The 22,670-nt window shown below is 41.5% G+C and overlaps 1 protein-coding gene across 1 annotated transcript in view; it reads left to right on the plus strand.

Annotated features, from left to right (window-relative positions):
• The window catches only part of hmcn1 (hemicentin 1), a 277,402-nt gene that overhangs the window by 188,456 nt on the left and 66,276 nt on the right, over window positions 1-22,670 (plus strand). The window contains 16 exon segments of the mRNA XM_070447449.1: window positions 495-551; window positions 553-654; window positions 6,618-6,735; window positions 6,968-7,069; window positions 7,765-7,941; window positions 8,747-8,898; window positions 9,037-9,160; window positions 12,378-12,553; window positions 13,088-13,184; window positions 21,506-21,625; window positions 21,931-21,960; window positions 21,963-22,039; window positions 22,041-22,086; window positions 22,215-22,265; window positions 22,268-22,450; window positions 22,453-22,497. Coding sequence (XP_070303550.1) covers window positions 495-551; window positions 553-654; window positions 6,618-6,735; window positions 6,968-7,069; window positions 7,765-7,941; window positions 8,747-8,898; window positions 9,037-9,160; window positions 12,378-12,553; window positions 13,088-13,184; window positions 21,506-21,625; window positions 21,931-21,960; window positions 21,963-22,039; window positions 22,041-22,086; window positions 22,215-22,265; window positions 22,268-22,450; window positions 22,453-22,497 — 1,657 coding nt within the window.

Genomic DNA, 22,670 nt, shown 5'->3' on the forward strand with positions numbered 1-22,670 from the left:
AAATAAGTTAGTTCTGTTTTTTATTTTTAATAATTTGCAAACATTTCTAAAAACATGTTTTCCGCTTTGTCAGATGGGGTATTGTGTGTAGATTGCTGGTATGTTGCTATTTGTTCATTTCATGGTGTGATGTTTGTTTATCTTTTGCTCTAAATGGAAGACCTGGGCTGAAAATGTTTGTTTTTTCATGCAAATTCATGCTCTTTGATAATGTTGAATTTTGGGTATGTATTTTACATAATTCTGGTATTTTTTACTATATTTCTGGTATTTTCCTATAATTCTGTTTTTTTCCTATAATTCTGGTAATTTTCCTATAATTCTGTTTTTTTCTATGTGGATCTGTTTTTCTCTTTGCCTCCCCAATATCCTCTCCATTTGTCTGTGATCACTCTCTATGTTTTCTTTCTTCCACTCTTTTCTCTCCCTTTCCTCTCTGCTCGTCATTTCGACTATCCCCTCTTCTCTTTTCCATCTCCCTCTCTTTCACTCAGTCTCCATCCATCCGCTCCACCGGGTCCTCCTGAGAGGTCGTGGTCCTCCCACAACCATCAAGCCCTCCAGTGTGTTCCCAGTGGCACCCCTCTCGCCCAGCATCACTGGCTCAAAGATGGCCCGCCCTGTGGACACCGCCCAGGAGCCCTGAAGTACAGGGCATGCTCTATATTCTACCTCCCATTTGGCCATCTCTGATATAAGTTCTAGCTCCCTCTTGTTCAGGTTTATTATAATTCTAAGTTCCCAGTTACAGTAATACTCTAGACGTTATTGTTATTCTAAGTCTCAGTTACAGTAATACTCTAGAGTTATTGTTATTCTAAGTCCCAGTTACAGTAATACTCTAGATGTCATTGTTATATCTAAGTCCCAGTTACAGTAATACTCTAGACGTTATTGTTATTTAAGTCCCAGTTACAGTAATACTCTAGACGTTATTGTTATTCTAAGTCCCAGTTTACAGTAATACTCTGGATGTTATTGTTATTCTAAGTCCAGTTACAGTAATACTCTAGCCTTTATTGTTCTTCTAAGTCCCAGTTACAGTAATACTCTGGATGTTATTGTTATTCTAAGTCCCAGTTACAGTAATACTCTAGATGTTATTGTTATTCTAAGTCCCAGTTACAGGATACTATAGATGTCATTGTTATTCTAAGTCCCAGTTACAGTAATACTCTAGACATTATTGTTATTCTAAGTCCCAGTTACAGTACTACTCTAGACGTTATTGTTATTCTAAGTCCCAGTTACAGTAATACTCTAGATGTTATTGTTATTCTAAGTCCCAGTTACAGTAATACTCTGGATGTTATTGTTATCTAAGTCCCAGTTACAGTAATACTCTAGACGTTATTGTTATTCTAAGTCCAGTTACAGTAATACTCTAGACGGTATTGTTATTCTAAGTCCCAGTTACAGTAATACTCTAGACGTTATTGTTATTCTAAGTCCAGTTACAGTAATACTCTAGATGTTATTGTTATTCTAAGTCCCAGTTACAGTAATACTCTAGACGTATTGTTTATTCTAAGTCCCAGTTACAGTAATACTCTAGATCAGGGGGTGTCAAACTCATTTCGCATCGTGGCCACATACGGCCTAGGGAGATGTCAAGTGGGCCGGACCATTAAAATTATAACATACTCTGCTATAAATAACCAAAATATCATGTCTTTCCTTTGTTTTGGTGTAAAGAAGCACAAGAACATTAGGAAAATATTGAAATTAATGAACTATCCTTTTCAAAACATTTCATGAAACACCTCATATTTCCTTAGACAAATGTGCAATTTACTTTTTTATGTGCAATAAAGCTTGTCGCTTCTCGGGACATACAGTTCAAGCCGCCTTCATCATGCATCGTTTAAACAAAGTCACCGTCGGAATACCGGCTTCGATGCTAATGCTCTATTTCGCTAGCAATTAGGTAGCTGGCTTTTACCGCTGCTTCACTGACTTCTCGGCTCTGGATGAAAGTTGACTGCTGTTTCCTCAGACCCGCCAGCAATTCGTTAATCTTATCTCTTCTAGTTGTCCTTGCAAGCGTCATTTTTTCCGCTGTGATGAGTCTCGTAGTGCGGTCGAATATTATATTCCTTCATACCGAAACTTGTTGCAAACACACCAAGCACGAAGGTTTTCCGTGCATCTTCTGTAAATAAATAGGACGTGGTCCATTTTTCTTTGAAAATTCTACACTCCTTATCTTACTTTTCTCCGTTTGGATAATGACATTTTGGCTAATGAGGGTGTGCGGAGGAGGGTAGAGACCAAGGTATTAACAACGTCGTAACAAGCAGCAGATGGCGCATTGATACCGTCTGCTGTTTTCAGTCTGTCCATGATGCAGCTTGTCTTCTACTCTTGATGGAAAGAGTGCGCCCATAGCGGATAAATCCATGAATTGCAGCGAATTAAAAAATATTAATTCCCATGTCTTTATGCATTTTTTTTCCACTTTCAAATTATCCTGCGGGCCTGATCGAACCTCCTTGCGGGGCTGGTTCCGGCCCGCAGGGGCCGTATAGTTGACACCCCTGGCTCTAGATGTTATTGTTATTTCTAAGTCTCCAGTTACAGTAATACTTCCTAGATGTTATTGTTTCTAAGTCCCAGTTACAGTAATACTTCTAGACGTTATTGTTATTCTAATCCCAGTTACAGTAATAAGCTAGACGTTATTGTTTATTTTAAGTCCCGTTACAGTAATACTCTAGAGTTATTGTATTCTAAGTCCCAGTTACAGTAATACTCTGGATGTTATTGTTATTTCTAAGTCCCAGTTACAGTAATATCTAGCCGTTATTGTTATTCTAAGTCAGTTACAGTAATACTCTAGATGGTATTGTGTTATTCTAGAGTCCCAGTTACAGTAAATACTTCTAGATGTTATTGTTATTCTAAGTCCCAGTTACAGTAATACTCTAGATGTTATTGTTATTCTAAGTCCAGTTACAGTAATACTCTAGCCGTTATTGTTATTCTAAGTCCCAGTTACAGTAATACTCTAGAGACGTTATTGTTATTTAAGTCCCAGTTACGTAATACTCTAGACGTTATTGTTATCCTAAGTCCCAGTTACAGTAATACTCTGGATGTTATTGTTATTCTAAGTCCCAGTTACAGTAATACTCTAGCCGTTATTGTTATTCTAAGTCCAAGTTACAGTAATACTCTGATGGTATTGTTATTCTAAGTCCCAGTTACAGTAATACTCTAGACGTTATTGTTATCTAAGTCCCAGTTACAGTAATACTCTACATGTTATGTTATTCTAAAGTCCCAGTTACAGTAATACTCTAGATGTTATTGTTATTCTAAGTCCCAGTTACAGTAATACTCTAGCCGTTATTGTTATTCTAGTCCCAGTTACAGTAATACTCTAGACGGTATTGTTATTTAAGTCCCAGTTACAGTAATACTCTAGACGTTATTGTTATTCTAAGTCCCAGTTACAGTAATACTCTGGATTATTGTTATTCTAAGTCCAGTTACAGTAATACTCTAGCCGTTATTGTTATTCTAAAGTCCCAGTTACAGTAATACTCTGGATGTTATTGTTATTCTAAGTCCCAGTTACAGTAATACTCTAGACGGTATTGTTATTCTAAGTCCCAGTTACGTAATACTCTGGATGTTATGTTTTCTAAGTCCCAGTTACAGTAATACTCTAGACGGTATTGTTTATCTAAGTCCAGTTACAGTAATACTCTAGACGTTATTGTTATTCTAAGTCCCAGTTACAGTAATACTCTAGACTTATTGTTTATCTAAGTCCCAGTTACAGTAATACTCTAGACGTTATTGTTATTCTAAGTCCCAGTTACAGTAATACTCTAGACCTTATTGTTATTCTAAGTCCCAGTTACGTAATACCTAGAAGTTATTGTTATTCTAAGTCCCAGTTACATTAATACTCTAGACATTATTGGTATTTCTAAGTCCCAGTTACAGTACTACTCTAGACGTTATTGTTATTCTAAGTCCCAGTTACAGTAATACTCTAGATGTTATTGTTATTCTAAGTCCCAGTTACAGTAATACTCTGGATGTTATTGTTATTCTAAGTCCCAGTTACAGTAATACTCTAGAGGTATTGTTATTCTAAGTCCCAGTTACAGTAATACTCTAGACGTTATTGTTATTCTAAGTCCAGTTACAGTAATACTCTACATGTTATTGTTATCTAAGTCCCAGTTACAGTAATACTCTAGATGTTATTGTTATTCTAAGTCCCAGTTTACAGTAATACTCTAGCCGTTATTGTTATTCTAAGTCCAGTTACAGTAATACTCTAGACGTATTGTTATTTTAAGTCCCAGTTACAGTAATACTCTAGACGTTATTGTTATTCTAAGTCCCAGTTACAGTAATACTCTGGATGTTATTGTTATTCTAGTCCCAGTTACAGTAATACTCTAGCCGTTATTGTTATCTAAGTCCCAGTTACAGTAATACTCTGGATGTTATTGTTTATTCTAAGTCCCAGTTACAGTATTACTCTAGACGGTATTGTTATTCTAAGTCCCAGTTACAGTAATACTCTGGATGTTATTGTTATTCTAAGTCCCAGTTACAGTAATACTCTAGACGGTATTGTTTTTCTAAGTCCCAGTTACAGTAATACTCTAGACGTTATTGTTATTCTAAGTCCCAGTTACAGTAATACTCTAGACCTTATTGTTATTCTAAGTCCCAGTTACAGTAATACTCTAGACGTTATTGTTATCTAAGTCCCAGTTCAGTAATACTCTAGACCTTATGTTATTCTAAGTCCAGTTACAGTAATACTCTAGAAGTTATTGTTATTCTAAGTCCAGTTACATTAATACTCTAGACTTATTGGTATTCTAAGTCCAGTTACAGTATACTTCTAGACGTTATTGTTATTCTAAGTCCCAGTTACAGTAATACTCTAGATGTTATTGTTATTCTAAGTCCCAGTTACAGTAATACTCTGGATGTTATTGTTTTCTAAGTCCCAGTTACAGTAATACTCTAGACGTTATTGTATTATACAGTCCAGTTACAGTAATACTCTAGACGGTATTGTTATCTAAGTCCCAGTTACAGTAATACTCTAGCCGTTATTGTTATTCTAAGTCCCAGTTACAGTAATACTCTAGATGTTATTGTTATTCTAAGTCCCAGTTACAGTAATACTCTAGACGTTATTGTTATTCTAAGTCCCAGTTACAGTAATACTCTAGATGTTATTTGTTATTCTAATCCCAGTTACAGTAATACTCTAGATGTTATTGTTATTCTAAGTCCCAGTTACAGTAATACTCTAGCCGTTATTGTTATTCTAAGTCCCAGTTACAGTAATACTCTAAGACGTTATTGTTATTTAAGTCCCAGTTACAGTAATACTCTAGACGTTATTGTTATTCTAAGTCCCAGTTTACAGTAATACTCTGGATGTTATTGTTATTGCTAAGTCCCAGTTACAGTAATACTCTAGCCGTTATTGTTATTTTAAGTCCAGTTACAGTAATACTCTAGATGGTATTGTTATTCTAAGTCCCAGTTACAGTAATTACTCTAGACGTTATTGTTATTCTAAGTCCCAGTTACAGTAAACTCTAGATGTTATTGTTATTCTAAGTCCCAGTTACAGTAATACTCTAGATGTTATTGTTATTCTAAGTCCAGTTACAGTAATACTCTAGCCGTTATTGTTATTCTAAGTCCCAGTTACAGTAATACTCTAGACGGTATTGTTATTTTAAGTCCCAGTTACAGTAATACTCTAGACGTTATTGTTATTCTAAGTCCCAGTTACAGTAATACTCTGGATGTTATTGTTATTTAAGTCCAGTTACAGTAATACTCTAGCCGTTATTGTTATTCTAAGTCCCAGTTACAGTAATACTCTGGATGTTATTGTTATTCTAAGTCCCAGTTACAGTAATACTCTAGACGGTATTGTTATCTAAGTCCAGTACAGTAATACTCTAGACGTTATTGTTATTCTAAGTCCCAGTTACAGTAATACTCTAGACCTTATTGTTATCTAAGTCCCAGTTACAGTAATACTCTAGACGTTATTGTTATTCTAAGTCCCAGTTACAGTAATACTCTAGACCTTATTGTTATTCTAAGTCCCAGTTACAGTAATACTCTAGAGTTATTGTTATTCTAAGTCCCAGTTACAGTAATACTCTAGACGTTATTGTTATTCTAAGTCCCAGTTACAGTAATACTCTGGATGTTATTGTTATTCTAAGTCCCAGTTACAGTAATACTCTAGACCGTTATTGTTATTCTAAGTCCCAGTTACTGTAATACTCTGGATGTTATGTTATTCTAAGTCCCAGTTACAGTAATACTCTAGACCTTATTGTTATTCTAAGTCCCAGTTACAGTAATACTCTAGACGTTATTGTTATTCTAAGTCCCAGTTACAGTAATACTCTAGACGTTATTGTTATTCTAAGTCCCAGTTACAGTAATACTCTAGACCTTATTGTTATTCTAAGTCCCAGTTACAGTAATACTCTAGACGTTATTGTTATTCTAAGTCCCAGTTACAGTATACTCTAGCCGGTTATTGTTATTCTTCCAGTTGGTCAGATGTAGTTCATGTGTATGTTTCCGTGTTTCCATAGCTGGAGTCGGCCGGTAGGACACTGCATGTCACGGAGGCCAGAATAGAGGATGCTGGGAGATATACATGTGTGGCAACGAACGCAGCAGGAGAGACCCAGCAACACATCCGTCTCAGTGTCCATGGTAACAGCAGACCCAAAACTCCCCAAACTCTCACTAGGTTTCTCTTCCTGTCTGTCTACCTCTCCTTTTCCATCCTTCTTCACCTCTTCCTATTCCTCTTGCTCAGTGTCTCTCTCGCTCATCACTTTCTTGTTCACTCTCTCCCTCTCTCTTTCACTCTTCTGTCTCCCTCTCCCACACTCTCTCTGTGTCTGCTGTGTCAGCTACTAAACCATATTGTGCCATTCTACAGAGCCTCCAAGCGTCCCTTCTTCTGGAGAGACCTTCAATGAGACCATCATAGCAGGCTACCCCATCCAGCTGGAGTGCAAGGCCACAGGGAGTCCAGTTCCTGGTAAGATCTCTCCAGCCCTAACCCTTGACTTCTACTAAGTTATATTACTTACTACAATATAAAACCACATACCAATGTGCATATTCAGGTTTTTTTATTTTCAAAACAGCAGGTGTTTCTCTAAAGATCTAATATCACAGGAATATTTTCACGAGCAAGCTGTTTTAAGCAATTGCAAGCTTATAAGGAAGACATTTTACTACAGAGAATTTATTTCACCTGTATCTATGCCCCCTTGGCAGACTGGCTATGTTGGCATGGTGATCTGTAGTCTAGTTTATGGATCAATAAGAGCAGCCTGTTGAGAACCAATAAAGCTTTTAGATTCAATACATTATGGCAATATTTTATACTTTATTCAGTACTTTATGGCAATATGTTATACTTTATTCAATACTGTATGGCTGTAAAGAAAACTGGATGGAGAACAACTGATAGAGGCTAGCTGTGTCTAAATACTGTGAAAACAGTGGACTTACTTTCATCCTTCCTTTTCATCTCGTATCTGAGAAGAACTGAATAGGTCTTTAATATTACTAGACTGGAAATTCCATACAGTATCTATCCATCATATTTCTTTCACGCTGAGAGAAGCCAGATAAGCTTAACTTAAAGAATGAAGAAATAGGATACATTTTATGAGCATCTGGACACAGTCTTTACCTGTCTTTTCTTATCTGTGTCGATGCGGTCAGCCATTACCTGGTACAAGGACGGTCGACCTCTAACCAGCGCAGCCGGGGTGACCATCCTGAAGCGCGGTCAGCTGCTGGAGATCGACCGTACCCAGCTGTCCGACGCCGGGCTGTACCGGTGTATAGCAGTCAACGTGGCCGGAACCTCAGAGCTCTCTCACAGGCTGCAGGTGTACGGTGAGTGAACGATTGACCGCGTCCACATAAACTACTACGACAGCAGCACGACCACATTGTGTTGGTCAGATGTGTAAAGGAATGGATGAATGGAGGATCAGGTTGGGTCAGTGCCCACCTGACAGATGCAGGTAATTAGTTACACACTGACAGACAAATAGAGATGCCTTTGGACCAGTCAGCCAATAACATGTTGCTGTCTCGAATCAAAGGGCTTTTGAGACGGGGGATGTCAAAACGTCCCAGTATAGCACCGCTCAGTGAACATTATACACTGAAGGATTAAAACACATTAAAATCCTATTAAATCCTTATGAAGTCCTACGGCATTATTCTGCTTTGTGGGAGAAACAGACCCATTTATCTGCCTCTTTCATGTGAACACAGGATTTGATGATGATGATGATGATGATGATGATGATGATGAGGATGATAAACAATGTGGATCACCAGACAGGGTGATGTCATCAGATAAGGCCATGACTACAGCTTCTTTTCTAGGGGAATCTTAACATGAGATCACCGCATTAGTCGACTTTTTCTCACAAGTCTCACATTGACACCAGTGCATGATGGACATGAGTAACGTGCACAGATCTGAAGTTAGGATTGGTCCCTAGGAGTGTATCAGACGTGTGAGACTTAAATGGCACCCTATTCCCTATATAGTGCACTACTTTAGTACACTACTTTAGCCCATAGAGCTCTGGTCTAAAGTAGTGTACTATATAGGGAATATAATGCCATTTGAGATGCAGCCTGTGTGTCTGTCTGTGTGTGTAATGCTCCTCTACACGCCTGGCAGTGCCCCCTGCCATCTCCAGCCGCAGTGCCATGGTGACGGTGGTGGTGAACGACCCTGCCAGGCTGGAGTGTGAGGCCACCGGCGTTCCTCTGCCAAGTCTCACCTGGCTCAAAGATGGCAGCCCTGTTGCCAGTGTCTCCGATGGCATACAGGTAACCGCCCAGCTCCTCAACGTTTGTGTGTGTGTATGTGTGCGCATATGTGTCTGTCTGCGCAACTGTTAATTTGTGTGTGTGTGTGTGTGTTTCTGACCTGTGTGTGTTTGTGTGTGTGTCTCTCCCCCTCTGTAGGTGTTGTCCGGTGGTACAGTGCTGTCTCTCAGCAGTGCCCAGGTCAGTGATACAGGGAAGTACACCTGTGTGGCCGTCAACGCAGGAGGAGAGCAGCAGAGAGAATACGACCTGAGGGTGTACGGTGAGTCCAACCTCCCTCTGACCAAAACACATCTCCATGATCACCTTCAGATACTGCTTCCAGTTGTGTATTATCACTCCAGATGTGTACTATCACTCCAGTTGTGTACTATCACTCCAGTTGTGTACTATCACTCCAGTTGTGTACTATCACTCCAGTTGTGTACTATCACTCCAGTTGTGTACTATCACTCCAGCTGTGTACTATCACTCCAGTTGTGTATTATGAATCCAGTGCATGAAAACACATTTTAGTCACCAGAGACATCTTATTTAACCCAGTACTCTCTATAAGAACTTAGTTATTCTTATAGGTATTATGTTGTCTGTTATTGTACCAGCTCTACTGCATGACAGGAGTCTTCAACCTTTTCTAGCGTGAGAGCTACTTTTAAAAAATGAAACATGTCATGAGCTACTAATATTTTTCAAACTTTCAAATATGAACATTCTTCTCCTCGCTCTTGTAACTCTTTCCAGGTCGTTACTGTACAAGAGAAAGTAGGGCACTATGTTTTCTGTCAATACACCTGGTAAAATAACGGTTCATAAACAATTCTAAGGTGGGCCATATATAATCCGTAATTCTTTCTCCAAGTTATGTTTTATATTTTCTCAAATTATGTTTTCTCAGTTTTATTTTTCCTGGTTTTCGATATTTTTGTGTTTTTCACTCTCAAAATCCCAATTGTTCATGGAGAAACAGCGAAATTGGTTTTTCTGAGTCCATGCCAATGATTAAATCACATCGGAGGACCTTTTGTTTTGGTGTGGAAGAAATATACTGTATGACATACTTATACAAATATATATTAAAATGTATGGAATGCTGAGTACCTCATCTGTGAGCTAATTTGTGGAATTTTATTTTTTTTATTTTTTTATTTCACCTTTATTTAACCAGGTAGGCTAGTTGAGAACAAGTTCTCATTTGCAACTGCGACCTGGCCAAGATAAAGCATAGCAGTGTGAACAGACAACAACACAGAGTTACACATGGAGTAAACAATAAACAAGTCAATAACATGGTAGAAAAAAAGAGAATCTATATACAATGTGTGCAAAAGGCATGAGGAGGTAGGCAATAAATCGAATAATTACAATTTAGCAGATTAACAACTGAAGTGATAAATCATCAGATGATCATGTGCAAGTAGAGATACTGGTGTGCAAAAGAGCAGAAAAGTAAAATAAATAAAAGCAGTATGGGGGTGAGGTAGGTAAATTGGGTGGGCTATATACGGATGGACTATGTACAGCTGCAGCGATCGGTTAGCTGCTCAGATAGCAGATGTTTAAAGTTGTTGAGGGAGATAAAAGTCTCCAACTTCAGAGATTTTTGCAATTCGTTCCAGTCGCAGGCAGCAGAGAAAGCGAGTCCAGTAAAGTCCAGTAAACATAACATATAGGATATACATGGCAACATTTGATTGACTGTTCAAAGAAGCTTTGACATGGCCATACTCCTGGGAAGGAGGTATGGTTTGTGTTCCAGTTTGGCATTTCAATCAACCTTGTCGTTTTTGCTTAGAGAGTTGATGTTGACAGCCAATTAGTTTTGAAAGTAATACATTTTAATCATTTTTCTCAATTTAAAAAGAATTTGACAGAAGTGATTGTAGTGTTATGAAGAGTTTCAGACAGATTGTCTCTGTGTGTGTGGTGTGTGGTGTGTGTTGTGTGTGTTGTGTGTGTGTGTGTGTGTGTGTGTGTGTGTGTGTGTGTGTGGTGTGTGTGTTGTGTGTCTCTGTTCCGGTGTGTGTCTGTGTGTGTGTGTGTGTGTGTGTGTGTGTGTGTGTGTGTGTGTGTGTGTGTGTGTGTGTGTGTGTGTGTGTGTGTGAGTTTTGAGTATGTTGTGTGTTAGTTTGAGTGTGTGTGTGTTTGAGTTTGAGTATGTCCAGGTGTGTGTGTTTGGATATTTGTGCGTGCCTGTGCCCATATGTCTTCTGTTTCTTTAAAAAGATCAAAGGATGGCATCCAGAGAAATGAAGACAGATTTGTTGTGGTAATTGCTACCACTCTAGAACAACTTCCTGTGTCTGGCCAAATAATCCTGCCAGCTAGCCTGTCTAAACCTTTCACATGACACGTGTGTTGTGTCTGTCCAGAGAAATACACATTTGAGGAAATTGGCTTTTAGTCAGTCCAGATTTGAAACGTTGTAGTTGAGAAATCGATCATATTGAGGACATATTTTAGGATTAGGCTGAAGCAGAGGTTTTTGATTGGCTTCAAAGTGGGATTACAGAGAAATTTCCCCTCAGAATGGAGGTATTATTAGACAGAGTGATTCCGTGTTGAGGTCAGAGACAGGGCCATTATAAGGGAGGAGAACAGACATTTATTTTGTTTTCATTCTGAGACCTCTCTCTATCTCTCCCTCTGTCTCTCTCTCTCTCTCTCTCACTCTTTCTCTCTCTGTCTCTCTCTGTCTCTCTCTCTCTGACTCTCTCCGACTCTCTCTCTCTCTCTCTTTCTTTCTCTCTCTCTCTCTTTCTTTTTCTCTCTTTCTCTCTCTCTTTCTCTCTTTCTCTCACTCTCTTTATTTCTCGCTTTCTCTCTTTCTCTTTCTCTCTCTCTTTCTCTCTCTCTCTCCTTCTTTCTCTCTCTCTCTCTCTCTCCTTCTTTCTCTCTCTCTTTCTCTCTCTCTCCTTCTTTTTCTCTCTTTCTCTCTTTCTCTCTCTTTCCCTTTCTCTCTCTTTCTCTCTTTCTCTCTCTCTCCATGAGGTCAGTGTCTGGGTCCGATAACAGCCCAGTGCCAGCTACATCGTGGGAAACATAGTCAGCTCTTGACAAACAGTGACAACCAAAGTTCAAGAACTGTCTTGGAACTGTTCTAACCAGATCCTCTGAAGCTTTAACAGATGGTGAAAGCCTGTTGAAGTGACTCAGCCTGGCTCAGTTCGTTATCTGACTTTATCTGACAGCAGCTCATTGTTAAGCTGATCTAGCCCAGGATGTAGTGGTACCATATAGGACTGGCACCAGACTTGTCAGAGCTGTGGAATGGCATTGTTTGGTGCTTACAGTCTTAGGTGTGGGTAAGAGTCAACAAGTCAATTTCTTCAACTTTATTGAGGTATATTTTTGGGACCATTTTCTCCAGGGGTGAAAATGGGTTCACCGGATTCCCAATGTGAAATTATTTTGACGTGTAAACTTTTAAGTGTGACTATTTATTGTCGCTGACACTGCTTCTGTGTATTTATGTGTTACAGTGCCACCCAACATCATGGGTGAGGAGGTGAATGCCACTGTAATGCTGGGTCGCTTGGTAGAGCTGCGTTGCCAGAGTGACGCGATACCTCCTCCCACTCTGTCCTGGCGCAAAGATGGCCGCCCGCTCTTCAGGAAGCCAGGACTGACCGTGTCGGAGGATGGGAGTGTGCTGAAGGTACGGTCCGATTTCTATCCTTCCCTCTCTTTCTCTCACGCTCTCTCGCTTTCTCTGTCGCTCTCTTTCTCACGCTCTCGCTCTCTCTCTCTCCACTCTCGACGGCCTCGCGCTTCTCTGCTCGCTCTCTGGCTCTCTCTCTCCTCTCTCTCTCTCTCTCTCTCTCTCTCTCTCTCTCTCTCTCTCTCTCTCTCTCTCTCTCTCTCTCTCTCTCTCTCTCTCTCTCTCTCTCTCTCTCTCTCGCTCTCTCTCTCTCTCTCTTCTCTCCGTCTCTCTCTCTCTCTCTCTCTCTCTCTCTCTGTGTCTCTCTGTGTCTCTGTCTCTCTCAATTCAAAGGCGTTATTGCCATGGGAAACATATGTTTACTTTGCCAAAGCAAGTGAAATAAATAATGAACAAAAGTGAAATATCTATTTATATCTAACCCTACTCTCTACACACCTCTCTGCCTCTCATTGATTATTGATTTTGACTGGCAGGTTGACAGGCCTATCGTACCTCTTGTATCTTACTCTCTGTGAATGTGATTGGCAGATTGACAGTGCTCAGGTGCAGGACTCCGGCAGATACACCTGTGAGGCAACCAATATCGCTGGCAAGACTGAGAAGAACTATAACCTCAATGTCTGGGGTGAGTTGCTGCTCTGTCTGCCTGCCTGCCTGCCTGCCTGTCTGTCTGCCTGTGCACGTCATCCGTTTTCTAAATAAATTGTACTGAACAAAAATATAAACACAACAGGTAAAGTGTTGATCCCATGTTTCATGAGCTGAAATAAAAGATCCCAGAAATGTTCCATATGCACAAAAAGCTTATTTCTCTCAAATGTTGTGCACAAATTGGTTTACATCCCTGTTAGTGAGCATTTCTCCTTTGCGAAGATAATCCATCCACCTGACAAGGGTGGCATATCAAGAAGCTGATTAAACAACATGCTCACTCGGCTACACATGCCTCTCCCTAATGTCAGTATGCTTTGTCCATTGCTGTTTTGGTTAGTGATTATTGTCTTATTTCACTGTAGTGACACATGCAGTGACCTCACCTGGTTTAAATGGTGTCTCTAGAGACAATACTTCTCTCATCGTCACTCAATGCCTAGGTTTACCTCCACTGTATTCACATCCTACCATACCCTTGTCTGTACATTATGCCTTGAATCTATTCGTCCGCTCCCAGAAACCTGCTCCTTTTACTCTCTGTTCCGAACGTACTAGACGACCAGTTCTTATAGCCTTTAGCCGTACCCTTATCCTACTCCTCCTCTGTTCCTCTGGTGATGTAGAGGCTAATCCAGGCCCTGCAGTGCCTAGCTCCACTCCCATTCCCCAGGCGCTCTATTTGTTGACTTCTGTAATCGTAAAAGCCTTGGTTTCATGCATGTTAACATTAGAAGCCTCCTCCCTAAGTTTGTTTTATTCACTGCTTTAGCACACTCTGCCAACCCGGATGTCCTAGCCGTGTCTGAATCCTGGCTTAGGAAGGCCACCAAAACCCCTGAAATTTCCATCCCTAACTATAACATTTTCCGACAAGATAGAACTGCCAAAGGGGGCAGAGTTGCAATCTACTGCAGAGTTCTGTCATGCTATCCAGGTCTGTGCCCAAACAATTTGAGCTTCTACTATTTGAGCTTCTACTAAAAATCCACCTTTCCATAAATCAAATCAAATCAAATCAAATGTATTTATATAGCCCTTCTTACATCAGCTGATATCTCAAAGTGCTGTACAGAAACCCAGCCTAAAACCCCAAATAGCAAGCAATGCAGGTGTAGAAGCACGGAGAAACAAGTCTCTCACCGTTGCCGCTTGCTTTAGACCACCTTCTGCCCCCGGCTGTGCCTTGGACACTATATGTGAATTGCCCCCCATCTATCTTCAGAGCTCGTACTGTTAGGTGACCTAAACTGGGACATGCTTAACACCACGGCCGTCCTACAATCTAAGCTAGATGCCCTCAATCTCACACAAATTATCAATGAACCTACCAGGTAAAACCCCAAATCCGTAAACACTGCACCCTCAAAGATATCATTCTAACCAACCTGCCCTCCAATTACACCTCTGCTGTCTTCAACCAGGATCTCAGCTATCACTGCCTCATTGCCTGCGTCCGTAATGGATCTGCAGTCAAACAACCACCCCTCATCACGGTCAAAGGCTCCCTAAAACACTTCAGCGAGCAGCCTTCCTAATCGACCTGGCCCGGGTATCCTGGAAGGATATCATCCCGTCAGTAGAGGATGCCTGGTTATTCTTTAAAAGTGCTTTCCTCACCATCTTAAATAAGCATGCCCCATTCAAAACATTTTGAACCAGGAACAGATATAGCCCTTGGTTCACTCCAGACCTGACTGCCCTTGACCAGCATAAAGACATCCTGTGGCGTACTGCATTAGCATCGAATAGCCCCCGCGATATGCAACTTTTCAGGGAAGTTAGGAACCAATATACACAGGCAGTTAGGAAAGCAAAGGTTAGCTTTTTCAAAAAGAGATTTGCATCCTGTAGCACAAACTCCCAAAAGTTCTGGGACACTGTAAAGTCCATGGAGAATAAGAGCACCTCCTCCCAGCTGCCCACTGCACTGAGGCTAGGAAACATTGTAACCACCGATAAAGCCACGGTAATTGAGAATTTCAATAAGCATTTTTCTACGGCAGGCCATACTTTCCACCTGTATACCCCTACCCCAGTCAACAGCCCTGCACCCCCCACAGCAACTTGCACAAGCCGCCCCCATTTCTCCTTAACCCAAATCCAGATAGCTGATGTTCTGAAAGAGCTGCAAAATCTGGACCTCTACAAATCAGCCGGGCTAGACAATCTGGAACCCCTATTACTATCCTGTTCAACCTCTCTTTCGTATCGTCTGAGATCCCCAAAGATTGGAAAGCAGCTGCGGTCATTCCCCTCTTCAAAGGGGGAGACACTCTAGACCGAAACTGCTGCAGACCTATATCTATCCTACCCTGCTTTCTGAGGTCTTCGAAAGCCAAGTCAACAAACAGATTACCGACCATTTAGAATCCCACCGTACCTTCTCCAGTATGCAATCCGGTTTCAGAGCTGGTCATGGGTGCAACTTAGCCACGCTCAAGGTCCTAAACAATATCATAACCGCCATCGATAAGAGACAATACTGTGCAGCTTTATTCATCGACCTGGCCAAGGCTTTCGACTCTGTCAATCACCACATTCTTATTGGCAGACTCAACAGCCTTGGTTTCTCAAATGACTGCCTCGCCTGGTTCACCAACTACTTCTCAGACAGTGTGTCAAATCGGAGGGCCTGTTGTCCGGACCTTTGGCAGTCTCTATGGGGGTGCCACAGGGCTCAATTCTCAGGCCGACTCTTTTCGCTGTTGATTCTCTGATCCACCTCTGTGCAGACGACACCATTCTGTATACTTCTGGCCCTTCTTTGGACACTGTGTTAACTAACCTCCAGACGAGCTTCAATGCCATACAACTCTCCTTCAGTGGCCTCCAACTGCTCTTAAATGCAAGTAAAACTAAATGCATGCTCTTCAACTGATCGCTGCCCGCACCTGCCTGCCCATCCAGCATCACTACTCTGGACGGTTCTGACTTAGAATATGTAGACAACTACAAATACCTAGGTGTCTGGTTAGACTGTAAACTCTTCTTCCAGGCTCACATTAAGCATCTCCAATCCAAAATGTAATCTAGAATCGGCTTCCTACTTCGCAACAAAGCATCCTTCACTCATGCTGCCTAACATACCCTCGTAAAACTGACTATCCTGCTGATCCTTGACTTCAGCGATGTCATTTACAAAATAGCCTCCAACACTCAGCAAATTGGATGCAGTCTATCACAGTGCCATCCGTTTTGTCACCAAAGCCCCATATACTACCCACCACTGCGACCTGTATGCTCTCGTTGGCTGGCCCTCGCTTCATATTCGTCACCAAACCCACTGGCTCCAGGTCATCTATAAGTCTTTGCTAGGTAAAGCTCCGCCTTATCTCAGCTCACTGGTCACCATAGCAGCACCCACCCGTGGCACGCGCTCCATCAGGTATATTTCACTGGTCCTCCCCAAAGCCAATTCCCCTTTCCTTCCAGTTCTAAGCTGCCAATGACTGGAACGAATTGCAAAAATCACTGAAGCTGGAGACTCATATCTCCCTCTCTAACTTTAAGCACCAGCTGTCAGAGCAGCTCACAGATCACTGCACCTGTACATAACCCATCTGTAAATAGCGGTATCTCGGTATCTCTACTTGCACATTCATCTTCTGCACATCTATCACACCAGTGTTTAAACTTTCTAGCACAGGGGTTCCGCTAGCGGAACACCCACAACATTCCGCTGAAAAGGCAGCGCGCGAAATTCAAAAATATTTTTTAGAAATATGTAACTTTCACACATTAACAAGTCCAATACAGCAAATGAAAGATAAACATCTTGTTAATCTACCCATCGTGTCCGATTTTTAAAATGTTTTACAGCGAAAACACAACATATATTTATGTTAGATCACCACCAAATCCAAAAAACAAACAGCCATTTTTCCCAGCCAAAGATAGAGTCACAAAAGCAGAAATAGAGATAAAAATGAATCACTAACCTTTGATAATCTTCATCAGATGACACATAGGACATCATGTTACCAATACATTTATGTTTTGTTCGATAATGTGCATATTTATATCCACAAATCTCGGTTTACATTGGCGCCATGTTCAGAAATGCCTCCAAAATATCGGAGTAATTACAGAGAGCCACGTCAAATAACAGAAATACTCATCATAAACTTTGATGAAAGATACAGTGGGAGAACAAGTATTTGGATACACTGCCGATTTTGCAGGTTTTCCTACTTACAAAGCATGTAGAGGTCTGTAATTTATTCAAGGTACACTTCAACTGTGAGAGACGGAATCTAAAACAAAAATCCAGAAAATCACATTGTATGATTTTTAAGTAATTCATTTGCATTTTATTGCATGACATAAGTATTTGAACATTAGAAAAGCAAAACTTAATATTTGGTACAGAAACCTTTGTTTGCAATTACAGAGATCAACGTTTCCTGTAGTTCTTGACCAGGTTTGCACACACTGCAGCAGTGATTTTGGCCCACTCCTCCATACAGACCTTCTCCAGATCCTTCAGGTTCCGGGGCTGTCGCTGGGCAATACGACATTCAGCTCCCTCCAAAGATTTTCTATTGGGTTCAGGTCTGGAGACTGGCTAGGCCACTCCAGGACCTTGAGATGCTTCTTACGGAGCCACTCCTTAGTTGCCCTGGCTGTGTGTTTCGGGTCGTTGTCATGCTGTAAGACCCAGCCACGACCCATCTTCAATGATCTTACTGAGGGAAGAGGGTGTTGGCCAAGATCTCGCGATACATGCCCCATCCATCCTCCCCTCAATACGGTGCAGTCGTCCTGTCCCCTTTGCAGAAAAGCATCCCCAAAGAATGATGTTTCCACCTCCATGCTTCACGGTTGGGATGGTGTTCTTGGGTTGTACTCATCCTTCTTCTTCCTCTAAACACGGCGAGTGGAGTTTAGACCAAAAAGCTCTATTTTTGTCTCATCAGACCACATGACCTTCTCCCATTCCTCCTCTGGATCATCCAGATGGTCATTGGCAAACTTCAGACGGCCTGGATGTGCTGGCTTGAGCAGGGGACCTTGCGTGCGCTGCAGGATTTTAATCCATGACGGCGTAGTGTGTTACTTCTTTGAGACTGTGGTCCAGCTCTCTTCAGGTCATTGACCAGGTCCTGCCGTGTAGTTCTGGGCTGATCCTCACCTTCCTCATTATCATTGATGCCCACGAGTGAGATCTTGCATGGAGACCCAGACGAGGGTTATTGACCGTCATCTTGAATTTCTTCCATTTTCTAATAATTGCGCCAACAGTTGTTGCCTTCTCACCAAGCTGCTTGCCTATTGTCCTGTAGCCCATCCCAGCCTTGTGCAGGTCTACAATTTAACCCTGATGTCCTTACACAGCTCTCTGGTCTTGGCCATTGTGGAGAGGTTGGAGTCTGTTTGATTGAGTGTGTGGACAGTGTCTTTTATACAGTAACGAGTTCAACAGGTGCAGTTAATACAGGTAATGAGTGGAGAAACAGAGGGCTTCTTAAAGAAAAACTAACAGGTCTGGGAGAGCCGGAATTCTTACTGGTTGGTAGTGATCAAATACTTATGTCATGCAATAAAATGCAAATTAATTACTTAAAAATCATACAATGTGATTTTCTGGATTTTTGTTTTAGATTCCGTCTCTCACAGTTGAAGTGTACCTATGATAAAAATTACAGACCTCTACATGCTTTGTAAGTAGGAAAAACCTGCCAAAATCGGCAGTGTATCAAATACTTGTTCTCCCCACTGTACATGTTTTACATATAATTAAAGATACTCTTGTTCTTAATGCAACCGCTGTGTCAGATTTTTAAAAAACTTTAGGAAAAAGCATACCATGCAATAATCTGAGACGGCGCTCAGAAATACACAACATTTCTCCGCCATGTTGGAGTCAACAGAAATACGAAATGACATCATAAATATTTCCTTACCTTTGATGATCTTTCATCAGAATGCAGTGCCAGGAATCCTAGTTCCACAATAAATTGTTGTTTGGTTCGATAATGTCCATTACTAGTGTCCAATTAGCTACTTTTGCTGGCACGTTTAGTTCACATGTCCAAACGCTGGCGCCGGTCCAGGCGAACTCGGACGAAAACTTCAAAAAGTTATATTCCAGGTCGAATAAACTGGTCAAATTAAGTAGAGAATCAATCTTCAGGATGTTGTTATCATATATATCCAATAACGTTCCAACTGGAGCATTCGTTTTTGTCTACAGAGTAATGGAACACATGGCCATATCATGACTAGCGCGCGTGACCAGGTACTAGCATTCTGCCAGACCACTGACTCAAATAGCTGCCATCCGGTCCCACATCACACTAGAGGCTTTATTCCACATTCTACTGACTGTCGACATCTAGTGGAAGGCGTAGGAAGTGCGAACAGATCCATATCTTACTGGGATGTGAATAGACGATGAGTTTTAACATCAACCAGCCCCAGAATATCCACTTCCTGTTTGGAAGTTTGCCTGCCATATGAGTCCTGTTATACAGACATAATTCAAACAGTTTTAGAAACTTCAGAGTGTTTTCTATCCAATAGTAATAATAATATGCATATATTAGCATCTGGGACAGAGTAGGAGGCAGTTCACTATGGGCACGCGATTCATCCAAAGTGAAAATGCTGCCCCCTATCCCTAAAAAGTTGAATTGCTAAATTGTAATTATTTCGCCACTATGGCCTATTTATTGACCTACCTCCCTTATCTTACCTCATTTGCACACACACTGTATATAGATTTTTTTCTATTGTGTTATTGACTGTATGTTTGCTTATTCCATGTGTAACTCTGTGTTGTTGTTATTGTCGCACTGCTTTGCTTTATCTTGGCCAGGTCACAGTTGTAAATGAGAACTTGTTCTCAACTGACCTACCTGGTTAAATAAAGGTGAAATAATAATATATATATATATTTTTTTATCATTACACGGGTGCACATTGTGCTGGGAACAATAAAAGGCCACTCTAAAATGTGCAGATTTGTCACACAACACAATGCCACAGATGTCTCAAGTTTTGAGGGAGCGGGAAATTGGCATGCTGACTGCATGAATTTCCACCAGAGTTGTTGCCAGAGAATGTAATGTTCATTTCTCTACGATAAGGCGCCTCCAACGTCGTTTTAGAGAATTTGGCAGTACGTCCAACCAGCTTCACAATCGAAGACCATGTGTATGGCGTCGTGTGGGCGAGTGGTTCAGCTGATGTCAACGTTGTGAACAGAGTGCCCCATGGTGGCGGTGGGGTTATGGTATGGGCAGGCATAAGCTACGGATAATGAATAATGTGTTGAGTGTTGAAAAACGTGATACGCGTTGAATAATGTGCATAATGCAATGAGCTTTGAATAATGTGTGTAATGTGATGAGCGTTGAATAATATACGTGAGCTTTGAATAATGTGTGTAATGTGATGAGCGTTGAATAATGTGCGTAATGTGATGAGCGTTGAATAATATAAGACGTGAAGCTTGTTGCAGGAATAATGTGCGATAATGGTGATGAGTGCCGTTGAAATAATGTAAACGTGAGCTTCTGAGTAAATAGATGTTGTAATGCGTGGAATGAGCGTATGAATAGATGTGCCGTAATGTGATGGAGCGTTGAACTAATTTAGCTATCTGGTGTGAATGAATGTGTTAATGTGTTGAAGCGTTGAATAATGTTGGTAATGTGATGAGCGTTCAAGATAAATGTGCGTAATGTCGTATGTAGAGCGTTGAATAATTGGCTGCGTAATAATGTGATGTAAGAGTTGAATTACGTAATGTGAATGAGCGTTGAAATAATAGTGCGTAATGTTGATGAGCCGTTGAAATGAAATGTGCGTAATGTGATTGAAGCGTTCAGATAATGTGCGTTAATAGGTGAATGAGAGTTGATTCGTAATGTGATAGAGAGTTGATTCGTAATAGTGAGAGAAATGTGATGAGAGTTCGTAATGTGATGAGAGTTTGATTTGTAGATGATTGTGATGAAGTTGATTCGTAATGTGATGAGAGTTGATTCGTAATGTGATGAGAGTTGATATCGTAATGTGACTGGAAGTGGTTGGATATTGTAAATGTGATGAGCGTTGATCGTAATGTGATAAGCATTGATTCGTAATGTGATGAGCGTTGAATAATGTGCGTAATGTGATGAGCGTTGAATAATGTGCGTAATGTGATGAGCGTTGATTTGTAATGTGATGAGCGTTGATTTGTAATGTGATGAGCACCCTAGTTTTTTTCTCATTGTTATGACAGCTACTCCATTACCACTTCGTTCATAATGCGTTCAGTTGTGTAATATTCCCTGTGCATCCCAGTCTCTCCCAGTATCGGGTTCAGAGGATGTGTCTCCATGACAGTGATTGAGGGAAGTCTGATCACTCTGGTGTGTGAGTCCAGTGGCATTCACTCCCAGCCTCACCACTGGCGCAAGAACGGTAAGAAGGATCGGGGTGTGTGTGCATGCATTGAGAGTGGTGTAGTATACCAGTGTGGTGTGTGTTGTGTGTGTGTGTGGGTGTGTGTGTGTGTGTATCAGTGTGTGTATGAGTGTGTATATGAGTGTATGCATGCGTTTGAGAGTGTGTGTATGAGTGTGTGTATACCAGTGTGTGTGTGTGTGTGTGTGTGTGTTGTGTGTGGTGTGTGTGTGTGTGTGTGTGTGTGTGTGTGTGTGTGTGTGTGTGTGTGTGTGCGTACCTGTGCAGTTGTTTATCTATGTGTGTGTGTATTTTTCTCTCAGGTTCAGAGTTGAAGTCGGACTCGAGGGTCCGGCCCTGTCGGGGGGTCGTCAGCTACAGATCTCCGGTGCTGAGAGGACAGACTCCGCCTCTTACACCTGCACCGCCTCCAAACGCCGCCGGCACACAGGCCAAGGAGTACAGCCTGCAGGTGTATGGTACGAAAATAGTACAAAGAAACCTCACACGTGCTAAAAACGTGTGTGTGTGTGTATGTGTATGTGTATGTGTGTGTGTGTGTGTCCTCAGGAGGGCATGCTCTTCACCACTCCTCCTCTCACTGCAGTCCGCCCTTCCATCAGACGCAGTGAGGGGACCGCAGGAAATGACATCACCATGCAGAGGGAGGAGACATCACGCTGCAGTGCGAGGCCGACGGCGTGCCCCGCCCAGCGGTCACATGGCTGAGGAGCGGTAGACAATCACACTCACGAGGCCACTGGCTCAGGTGCTAAATGAGGGGCGGTCCTACAAATCAAGGACGCAAGGTTTCGGACACGGGGCGCTACACGTGTGTGGCGGTGATGTGGCGGGACAGGCCGACAGCAAGCATGATGTCAACGTACACGGTAAGACTCTCGTCAGCATAGCATAACTTAGAATAGAGAGTGGAAGGGGGGGGTGGGGGGGGGGGGGGGGGGGGGGGTGGGGGGGGGTAATGCAATACACTGGACTATATGGCTGAAAGAAACTTATTCTGTACCTGCTAGTATTATGATATCTTGTGTCTTGTGTCTCAGTT

This window comes from Salvelinus sp. IW2-2015, linkage group LG16 (genome assembly GCF_002910315.2).
Source record: "Salvelinus sp. IW2-2015 linkage group LG16, ASM291031v2, whole genome shotgun sequence".
Classification (NCBI taxonomy): Eukaryota; Metazoa; Chordata; class Actinopteri; order Salmoniformes; family Salmonidae; genus Salvelinus; species Salvelinus sp. IW2-2015.